The following is an 11,871-nucleotide window of genomic DNA, read 5'->3' as shown; positions in this document are numbered from 1 at the left end:
GTTATCGTTAATTGTTATTGGTTTATTGTATGTGGTTATTGTTCGGGACGAACAATATTAAGGAGGGGGCAGTGTTGCGTCATTGAGATCATGTGATTCTCACGCTCTCTCCTTTCTTGAATTATCCTGTACTTTGGCGAATGTTCTAGTTCTTACTAGATATAGGGTAGGCGGATATATATAAGAGGGGAATGTAACGTGTCTGGGTAGATAGTGAGTAACTGAACTGCAGTCGGAAGTATTGTTGACGTTCGTTGATTAGCGTTTGTTTTAACGCGATTGTTGAAGTTGAGTGTATCGGTAAAGTTATATTCGGAAAGAATAAATCAGTTTTATTAAGTAAAGAACTTGTGTCGCAAGTTTCGTCGGAACGAAGTTACGGAAAGTTAATTAACAAACGGAGACGTAACAATATGTATGGAATAAGTGGATTAGAGTAGTTGAAATAAGAAAAAATAGGCTGATAAGTTTGTAAGGTTTGTCTTGTTGGAACTTTACTAGCTGTTCATAAATCAACTAATGTAATATGACACTATACCTCTATCTCAGATCAAGAAATGTTTATTTTTATATTGAATATAAAAACCACAACCAATGTTATTTTTGTATAGAGAGTTATTTAGTGTATGCCAATTATATGCCGTGGGCTTATGCTACATTTGCTCATACCTTAATACATCTGTGATGATATTCGATATCAATTGTTTATGGGCCGCCCTCTAGTGGAACTTGGGTAAGTGTAAGAGTGAGATTGTAGCATGAGGTTGTACGTACAGCTTATTTGAATATGACTTTAGTTGTTCTCTGTTTGTGTATATATTTTTGACAACTAATTATATTTAAATTTTCAGTAGCAGATTAATTTTGAAGGTAAGAATATTGCGGGATTTAAAAGTCTACTAATAATAAGTACCACTATTAAAATAATTACTTTAGTGCTAAGGCATGGCCTGGTGGAACTTAGGGCGCTCGACTCGCAACTTGCTGGTCTTGTGTATGACTTCGAATGTTCATCAATGTACGTGCTCACCATCACAGTCATGGGGGCATTATAATGTCACGATAAATCCCAATATTCGTTGGTACAAGAGTTGCCGGTGTTGACTAGCTGCCTTCCCTCTGGTCTGTCACTTTAATTTAAAATTAGGGACGGCTAACACAGATAACCCTTGTGTAGCTTTGCGCGAAATTCAAAACAAACCAAACTAAAAAACTAAGTTAGGTGTATTAACACCAACGTTAGAGGCTAGGTCTAATTATTTAAATTGCACTTAACGTCGTTATGTTGCACTAATAATACTAATACTAACAGTCAGTACTACCAGTGTTAAGCTGTTAAAGAAATTGTTGATGCTACTACTACTAGATTAAGTTGGAGCTGTATAATTAGAGCTAATATTACTAATAGCAATAATACTAATTCTGTTAATGTTATTAATTGGATAGAACTTGATAGATTTATAACATTTTCAAGGCTGCTAACTACTGAGAACCTGTTTGAGTGAGACCTGGCAGTTAGGGCACTAAACTTTCGATCTGAGAGCCTCGGGGGCGAATTTCTGTCATGAAACATGCTCACCCTTTGAGCTGTGGGTTTTTTTTATAATGTGATGGTCAATCCCACTATTTGTTTGTAAAAAAAGTAGCCCAAGAGTTGGAGATGGGTGGTGTTGACTAGCTGCCTTCTCTCTAGTCTATCACTGCTAAATTAGGGACAGCTAGTGCAGATAGCCCTCATCAGTAGCACCAAGAGCTAGTACAAGCCCCAGGGCAAACATCCTTGCTGGGTCCCCTTTCTTTTTCTTTTTAACATTTTTAAGAACTTATTAAAAAGAAGATCCTAAATTAGGACAGCAATAAGCTCATAAACAAGGCAGCAGCAGCCGATTTTAGCTCGCATTATAAGCGTAAAAATGTTAGTAAAGTAACAACAAATATCTATTAAATCTATAAAGTAACAAATATATATTAATTATTAGTCAAATTATTATTTCAAACATTCTTAATGTATCAAGCACCTATATGCAAAGGAAAGTCCAAAACTATGCTTTATATGATAAAGGGGCTTTACAGCATAAGTAGGTTTCATTTCATTCTCCTCTGTCCCTGGACAGTCCCCATTTTGGCAGGCCTGGTCAACGTTTAACTTTGCGTGAAATTTACAACAAACTAAGCTGAAAAAGTAAACTTTTAGCATGGGGTAAAGTGTTGAGCACTTTTTAGGAGATCTAGGAGTATGGAGCCCCTACATATTTTTGTATTCAATTAAGCAAAATGGAGCAGTCTGATGCATTTCCGGGATTCATGTGATGCTGAATTTGACCTAGATCCAGCAGGTCAAACAACCACAATGTACTATAGAATGATGATAATTTAGTGAAAATGTGAGTTTTTTTTTTGTTTTGTTTTTTGTAACTGATGTATGTGAACCTGAGAATAGGCCCAGATGCATGAATGTTGTTAGCAGTGCATGTTATTTATCTGGGATATTATCTTAGTGGATGTTTTGTTAATGTATGCTGTTCTTGTACAGGTCACAGCTCTTTTTCTTTTTTTCATTTTTGCAAAACACTAATGTTATGCTATGGCACAACTTAATTATACTACTAATAGTTATTGCTAAACTAACACTATCAGTTAATTAACAGCTACTGAAATCTGCATACAAACAGCACATTTTTCACTGAGTTTTTTAAATGTTTGACTATGCAGATTGAGTTTAGACTTGAAATTATAAAGTGAATGTGAAACCTATTGGAAAGCCTTAACTTTTTTTTTTTTAGTTATTTAAAGCAGTTTTATCCCATGTGCATGTAACTGGTTGATTTTGCAACTGCCTTACAAAAAGAAAAATTGGTTGCATATTCGATCATCTGTTAAAATGTAGTCTAAAATATAGTAAGCTATGAGTACCAAAATTTTAGAGACCATTGGAAGAAAACTGAACAGAAAACAGATGAAATAAAATAGTAAAAAATTTAAAAACATTTATTGAAACTTGTTCACAAAACATAGATTACTGTGTTATATGTTTGAAACTTTGTACCTCTCCTAAATTAATGATGAAAATCTGAGTATTAATGCTGAAACATTCTGAAGAATAAAGAAAGATATTAATTTCATTTCAAAGGGACAACATGGAGGACATTTGACCCATTTACATTATCCCATTTTTATACCACCACCCTTCTCTAATTTGCATAAAGAAACTCCTTATATTCAACCCTGATCTCCAAAACATTCGTATAACCATCTCTTAAATTCCCTCATTGTTGCAGCTTTTACCATACTAATGCAAACTGTTCATAGCCTTACTACTATTATTAATAAAGTAATATTCCCTGAACTGTAGCTACAGTTTAAAGTATTCCATATTTTAAACTTGAACCCTCTAGTGTTATTGCTTGCAAATATATAGAAAACATCTTTTAGATTTATTGAACTCAAACCTCAGTCATGCCCCCAGCACCTTTTCTTTCTTTATCAAAAGTGTGTCAAAAGATTTCAACCTGCCACTGTACAATAACTTCCAAACTGCTGAACATCCATTCTTAACTTAAGGTAACCAAAACTGAATGTAATAATAAAAATAAGGTCAAACCAGCAGCAGTGAACTGGTGACCTCATTTGACTCGTACTTAATATTTCTGTGTATATACTTAAATCTTGTTTTCCATATTACTAGCTAACATACATTATCTAGAAAGCTGTAGAGACTGACAGTGTATGTACAGCAAGAGTCCATTTGGTCCTATAAGGCTATCCTTGCACACCCTCCTTGTAAAAAAAGAAAATGTAAACTCAATTTTTACTTTTCAAGATATTGTTGGTTCTTTCTCTTTAACTCATATATAAAGAGCTGACTTTCATTCCTGCTAGTGGCAACTCATTCTGTAAGTTAACCTTCCTTTTATAAAAATAAAATTGTCTTAACTGGAACCTGATCCATCTTTTTTTTTTTAATTTTATACCTGTGTCCTCTTTTTCAATTTAGAATATAGCACAAAAATATCGGAGGCCTTAATTCTATTGGTCTACATGATAATATTGTGAACTTTATTAAGATCACCATTTATCCATCTTTTCTCAAAAGAAAATAAGTTGAGGTATCAAAACTATTCCTGGAATCAACCTAGTAGCCCTCCACTGAACCCATTACAGCAAGTTAGTATCCTTTCTTAGGTAAGAAGCCAAAAACTGTTTACATTGACACATAACTAGGGCTTTGTGTTATATCTCTATAATTCCTCTTGACTTGTAATAAATATGCCTGTAATACTATAATATTCTATTAGCTTTACTTCTAACAACAGTGCACTGCTTCAATGGCTTGATCAGCTTAGACACCACTAAGCCAAGATCCTTTTCTTCAGTGATGCATTATTTTGCACTGTATTATAATTAAAGTCCTTTTGCCAAGTAGTAATCAAATTTACTAATCGACTTAAGTCATTCTGTAATCTATAGCACTTAAACATCCTAAAAATGTGGATATAGCTATAAATACCCAGTTTAATGTCATCAACTAGGTGATTAGTAGAATACCTTTTTTCCTTTCACTTCACTTTGTTAGAAGACTCTCAGGATCAACAGCTTCATTGAGGATGAACTGGATCCATTATTAGCATGCACTTTGGTTCAACTTTCGGCTTCTACATTCCTTCTGATTGTTGTTGGAGACCACTGATTAGTCGGAATGCCAGCAGCATCGGTGATTATTGTATACCTTCATGGGCTGTGGGGTCTTGGTTCCAAGAATTTCTAGATGTGTAGTAATCTTACCATGGGTCCAAAAGCTCTGCAGATCCTCGAGTCACAATTGGTTGTTCAGCTCAAATTTTCCACACTATTATCCACCCAACCTGTAGAGTTTCCGTGTCCCACTGTTCATCGGGATTTGAACCTTAGTTCTAGAGTTATCCGAGTCTGGGTGGTCTGGGGATAGTGAGAGAGTCAGGCTAGTTCATCAAAGTTTTTATTTCTGTTAGTTATTGGGCCTACAAAGACAGGAGATTGGTGTCCAGTCATCGACCTTTCTTGTGTATATTAATGCCTTGATTCTCCAAGGTTCACAAGTTATTCATTCCTCAATCTGTATTGATTTTTGTACTGGGATTGTAAATGTTCAACTTGGTTGTAGTTGGCTTCTATATGCACTTTGTCTTAGCAGTGGAATCCCACCACTATCGGCATTTGTGAGGCACAAGAGTCAGGTACTGCAGTTCCAGATTTTTCCCTTCAGACTTGCATAGGCTTAACTTTGGTTCTGCCGTATCATACAAGTTTTCTCGTCCCTTCACTCCATTGTACCATGCACACACTATTCCATGGGCAACTAGTTATTGCTGGCAACATCTTGTCAATTGTTAGACCATTACATCTTGATTCTACTTTCAGATACAACCCATGCAGGTTTCATTTTCAGGGCTGAAACATCTATCCTTGCTCAAATACTATGCTATCAGTCTGGGTATTTTTTATATTTCATCTCATCTCTTAGTCAGGATCAGCTGTCACCTATCCTGCTCAATGCCATAGAATAGGATGCCACACTCTTACTCACCTCTCCTTCTCCCACTGCATGGATGGTTCTTTTTCTTATGGGAATGTGGTCATCTCTCAAATCCTTCATACCTTTTGAATGAGAGGTTAATTCAGGACACTACTACAATTTGGGTTCCTGTACTGCCACCTTGTCCAGAGTTCTGTTCTCTTCATGAATGCCTTGCTTCAGGGATAGGGTACACATGCCAACAGTCAGGAATGCCAGAGTATATGCATGGATGATGAGGATTCTCTATACAATGTTTTCATCCTTCTTGCTCTTCAACAGGCAAGGCCTCATGGTCTGGGCTTCTTAAGCTGACTCTTCTGTAGTGGTGTCTTACGTTTCTCATCAAGGAGGCGTGTAGTCTATGGATCCTTATTTTCCAATTTTGGACCTCCTTTCTTGGGACTAGGCTTATCACATTTTTATATTGCCATGTTCCACGGATGATGCGTGTGGTAGCAGGTCCATTGTTTCAATCCAAACAGAATAGATGTTAAATTGCATGATTCAGTTAGATTGCCTCTTATTTTGCAACTCTGTTTGGTGGGTTGGCCTTTTATTGGATCACCTAATTACTGGCAATTTGGTCTCCAGTACCTCATCTTTGGGCCTTGCCAATAGATGCTTTCTATCTGTATAGGATGGGATTACCACTCCACTCTCAACCTTCTCTCCACTTCATATGTTACCCAGGGTATAAATATGATTTGTTCCAATCTATTGCCAGATCCTGTTGATCGCACCAGATTAGCAACTACACTCAGGTTCCTGCTTCTGCGGTCCCTTCCAGTGTGTCCAACTCTACCACTTGTTTTTAGGCTCTCTCTGTGGAGACAGCCATGATCGGATATGGCACACCTGGCTATCCAGAAGCTCAAGCTTCTGGCACAGAGGTTATACTGTATTTCACACAGCACTAGGGTTTAATTTTTAAGGTTGACATGTATCTGTCTCAGTTTCTGCTTAGTCCAAAAGGCACTTTTCTCCACAGTAATTGCATGCATATTGACAATGTTATATTGAAAGGAGGTTGAACCATTTTCGGCCAGTGGTGTCAACCATAACTCATTTTATGACTTGGCTCTTTGACAGAGTTTTTTGCATCTTCCACAATTTCCATTGTTTATGGCAGCTTTACTGACTACCGTTAGATTATCACAACTACAGTTCCCAGTACTCTCCCAATTTCTCATAACATTTTGGGTAATTGGCTCAAAATGACCATTCCAGTTACCTAACAGGTAGATTAAGGTTACTTGTTCTTTCGCTACACCTGTTTGTGATCTGACTTCCATGCCATGTATCTCCTTTACTTGCAGGTTTATTTTTCCTGGCTGCTGACTTATGCACATCACTGGTCAGTGTGATTTGTGCTGTTTGTCCACAGACCACTTTCTCATTCTCTCTATGTCTTCAGACCAAATCTTCTTGCCCAACATTCTGTCAGACAGGAAAGGGGTTCAGTCCTTATCTCTGATTCATCTGCTCACTCTTTCTCTCTGTGTCCAATCAGATTTTGATCTTAGTCATGTTTAGTGAGGGTCTTGAAGGTTTTGTTGCCTGCACTTTATACCTTTAGAGATACTAGACATCACTTTATTCTGGGCACTCTTTGAAGGTGAGGTATCTTCTCTGAGTCGTATCTAATCAGATTTATCTTTTTTATGTCCTTTTCAGCCCAGTTGAATTGCCTGCTGGAGATCATTGTGCAGACTGATGTGTAGACCTCCCCCAATACCTTTATCTCACATTATATGCCAGTCTCTTCATCTGAGGGTTTTTTTTAACCCCCCTAGCTATTTTAACTATTTCTGCTAGACTATTCAGAGGAGCGAGTATTTTTATTTCTACCTTTCAGGATCCCTTGTGTTGTTTTCACAGGATGCCAATCTGTGGTAAATGTTGTCCACACAGATGTGGTTTCATCAATCACTATTTCACTATAATTACTACCAGTTGCAACAGGCTTTGTAGAAATGAGGTGTCACATAACATAAGATCACCTAGGAGCTCACCAGGTGGTATTATCATACTATGCTGGACTGCCACTCATGGACTATCATGAGTAAAGCTAATGGAAATTCTGCCCATCCTTGCTGATCATTGGATTGAATAAATCGGGTAGATATGCTTTTAAAGATTTAGGAAACTTGGTTCATCTACTGCATTGTTTCCAGAGCACTTTTTCCTCCAGAGGGTCAGAGTGGGATGTGCATGGCCCTTCTTTTTGATCAAAATCGGGTCATTATATCATTCATGCAAAAAGGTCCACTCTCTTCTCATTATTCTGAATGTGGAGTGGTCATCCTGGGTCTTTGGTTGAGCACAGTTGTTTCACGTTCCCTCCCCATAATTCCAGGGACAAATGGAAGGCTCCTTGTCCACTCAGTTGAGGAGTAAGGATGAATGTTCATAATTCCAGATTGGATGAGTTCTGTTCCTTTGGTTGAATAAAGCATACACAATCTCATCATTCCAAGCCTGGGGTTGTTGCCTTTCGGGCTTCTTCAGGAGAAGGTTTGTCCGCTTTGGTGTTGCTTACTTTCTCATCATGATTCTGGTGGTTTGGAATGCATCGCTCTACAGCTACAGGTTGGGATTCAATTAAAAGTATATGTATATATAACATTGCTGTCCAGTTCCCCTAGCCACCAACATAGGATATAGCGATCAAGTAGTGGAACCTCAGCTATCTAGTTGCAGCTGGCCTATAGTGATGATCACTCATGTACAATTCCATCCTTGATACAAGAAGAAGGGTGAAGAGCATACCTGTTCTGAATGTAGTGTGGTTCTCCCATTTGGGTACCACTTATCTTGGTACACCCATGATCTATGCAGATGTTTTCTGTATGGATAATTCCTTCACTGGCCCCTCCACCTTCTCAATGTGGGATTCTAGCCATAAGTGACAGCAGGGGTAAATATGTTTTTTAAGTTAACATTTTCTTAACCTACCCATCCTTCCTCCCTACTAAGAGCCAGTGTTAGAGACTGGGTTGTTATCAGTCGTGAAAAGGTGATAAAATTACCTGAATGAGGTGTTTATATACAGTACCAGGATAGAGGGTGCATTGATGTAGGTGGAGAGTATCACAAGACAATTATTGCCAAGGGCAATTGAGTATGGTATAAAAGACTGGAGCAAGCAAAAAAAAATCAGACTAATACTTGGATGGGCAAAAATGAAGAAGATATTATGGGAAATACATTTTCAGTTTAGGAAAATGTTAACATACTGAACAAATTACTACCTAAGAACAATTAATAAATTTAAACCTAATGATGTATATAGGTCTAATGTTGTTGGTTTATGCTTTGAAAAAAACTTAATGGTATTGAATTTTTAAAAGATGAAACCTTAGTTTAACTGAAACAATTAATAAACAGTTTACAACTAATCACATTAGCCAACTTTTTAATAAAGTTAAAAATAGAAAACGTATTTTGCTTCAATGCAGAATAGGTTTTCTACTTAAGATATAAACTTTTGATTTTTTCATTACTCACTTCCCAAGGCATTACCAAGTGACATCCCACTGTTTTATCTCTCCTTTTTTTCCAGCAAATTCTACTATAACTTTGGTGGAATATGCCTGTATGTGAAATTTGTGGAGCAGAAGAATTTGATCTTCATGATGGCCTTTATTTTTGTATGACTTGTAATACACAAACTACAGTAAGTTTGACTTCTGTTTCTCTGTTACAAAATTATTCTTTTCCTAATCATTCATTTTAGTTTTAGACAAAGGTAAAGAAAATTTAATGAATTGAATATATTATGACTACAGGTTTGAGATTTATTCATTAGATAAGTCTCACCACCAAGCTTTGGATCACAGCATGTCACTTAGCAACTTGAAAATAAGCATTTCAATAGCACAATAATTATTCTTCAGATCTGTCCATCTGTGTTTCACCACAGTCTTACTGCAAGTAATTCTTATTGATAAGTAGTTTTTTCTTTTGCCGTTGATTGATAGCTTACTCATCAATTCATTTCACCCTATCTCTAAGGATCTTCCTATGGTCAGAGGTCAAAGGCCATGTCATCGCGTTTGTAGACTTGCATTCAAAATTTTTTTAACTACTATTTTAGGAATGTATGTCAATAAGTTTGGTATCACATTGTAAATTATAACTCAAATTTTAATATGATCCATTAGTTAATTTCTTAATTTAAAAGTAAATATTAAAAATGAAATCCTAAATATCAATTTTTGTGTGTCACATGGTATGTTGAATGCAGCATTGTTTCAAATTAGATGTCCAGGTACAAAGTCTATAGATTCTAAGGAATTAGAAATTCAAATTACTGAAATTGATGAACTAGAGTATAAAATAAGAACCTCCTATCTTTCCTTGCTGAGATATCACTTGTACTGAACCACACACATTGGCCCTGTCCACCACTTTCCATTTTTGGAAACACTTCCTTATGTACAAGTACTTCTGTCTCTGACATGTAAATATCCAATCGAAAGCACAGAATGTCTCCATTTTGAAGTATTTTGACATTAAATCTTTCTTTTAAAAGAAGTCTTCAAGCTGGTAAGTTGAGTCTTTAGTCTGTTCGAAATTTCATATTTTTTAGACCCAAATACAGCTTAGTTACTAAGCTTGATACATTATAGTGGAATTCTATGGTATCGATACAGTAATTTATGATATTTTGGTTATTTCAAATGTATATATATAAAACCTAAAAATAATTATTTCATTCCACATCCTCCATGTGTGAAATTTGTTAAGGCTTAGCAACTTACAGCGAGCAGCAAACGAGTTCAAAGTTCATAACTAGAAGATAATTATTTTCTGTAATTCTTTATTTACTGTTCTATGTTTTAAGAAAAATAAGTTTAAGAACTTGTTTGTAAATAGTAATAATTTATACACATATATAATGTATTATAACTGAAAAGTGACTGTATTTTACAAAATACTAATCCACTAAAACACAGCCAAGACAGGTCACTTGGTAAAGGCCAGTTTTATATACTTGGATATGGTAATATGAGAGCACGTGCACCGTGTCATTGCAACTTCAATAATGTTAGCCAGGTATGACTGAAAGGTCAATATAATAAAAATAGTAAATATATATAAATGTATAATGTTATGAGATTTAGACTAAACATTTTTGTTTTTATGTAATAATTTTTGTCATTCTAGAAAGAAAAAAACATAATTTGTATTTATTTCCTAATTTTTTATTGAGGTTACAAAGTCAGTCAAATTAAACCAACACTTACAGATACAGTAGTGAAAACAATAGAGAAAGTATAGTTTTTCTAAAACAAAATTTGATAATTATCTGTAGGTTATAAAGATTTTGCATGTGAAATTTGAAATTGTTCTAATGCACAAAGTATTTTTGATCTTAAAATCAAAATTAATTTGAATGTTGGATAGTCGACATTCAGAAAAATAAAATGTATGAGAAAATTTTTTATTATAAAATCTTAATACTTACTTTAAAAACCTGATATTTTATGTATGAAAGCCTTGTAATGTTTACCAATAACTGTAAAATTTGTAAAGATGTGTATATATTATCAAAAATCATAGTATAATTACTCTTGTGGCTATGAACTTGATGGATTCTACCCAGTACATAACGAAAGGATTAAGGCTATCCACTTGGTGTGCATTTGTTGAACAATTTGATGATGATGATATCCTCTTTGCATATTTTCATATTCAAGGAAAATGGATGAAAGATAAAAACATGGTATTACTGCTATATAAATGTCAAAACATTTGAACCAAATTTTATAAGTGACTCATAAATTAGTAGAATTGCATAAAATAATTTCTTTATAATTATATACGTCTTCATAGCTTGTTCCTTTGTATGTTAAATACATGCTTTGTTTAAATCATTAAATTATTTCCGTTAGCAAATTTTAGAGGAAGAGGGTGAAGAGGAACCAAATAGTCAGATACTGGGCCTGGCTATTAAAGAAAAGAGATGTGAAAGAACAGTTGAAGAAGATTGGGGTGACCAGTGGTTTACACTTGAAGCATATAATATTATTATCTGTAAACAAGTGCATGCACTAATAAACTTAGGTGCTTCACCAAAACTAAAGGTAAAATGATAAATTTACTTGTGAAGCTCAGTTTTACATTTTTGTTTTACTTTTTTAGACTTCAGTGATAGGTTAACATATAAAACTTATGACCAGATGTTTGAATATATATATATATATATATATATATATATATATATACTACTGTACTTATAGTAGTGTGTGTGTTGTTCGTTGTCACTATTACTTTACGTTTAGTTAGTTACTATACTATTATAATAATAACTA

At 35.1% G+C, this 11,871-nt stretch overlaps 1 protein-coding gene across 2 annotated transcripts in view; it reads left to right on the top strand.

Moving 5' to 3' along the window:
- Positions 1–734: 734 nt before the first annotated feature.
- Positions 735–11,871, top strand: part of LOC106467079 (TATA box-binding protein-associated factor RNA polymerase I subunit B-like) — a 52,043-nt gene continuing 40,906 nt past the window's right edge. The window contains exons 1-3 of one of the 2 annotated variants that reach the window (XM_022395202.1): positions 735–870; positions 9,117–9,230; positions 11,452–11,643. In XM_022395202.1, the coding sequence (XP_022250910.1) occupies positions 9,144–9,230; positions 11,452–11,643 (279 nt within the window). In that variant the 5' untranslated portion in view covers positions 735–870; positions 9,117–9,143. Of the gene's footprint in view, positions 871–2,819; positions 2,970–9,116; positions 9,231–11,451; positions 11,644–11,871 lie in introns of those variants that run through there. The other variant, XM_022395203.1, reaches the window with a different exon arrangement.

This window comes from Limulus polyphemus, unplaced genomic scaffold (genome assembly GCF_000517525.1).
Source record: "Limulus polyphemus unplaced genomic scaffold, Limulus_polyphemus-2.1.2 Scaffold2481, whole genome shotgun sequence".
Lineage (NCBI taxonomy): Eukaryota > Metazoa > Arthropoda > Merostomata > Xiphosura > Limulidae > Limulus > Limulus polyphemus.
Note: the sequence above shows the minus strand (reverse complement) of the source record. Positions and strands in the feature narration are given on the sequence as shown.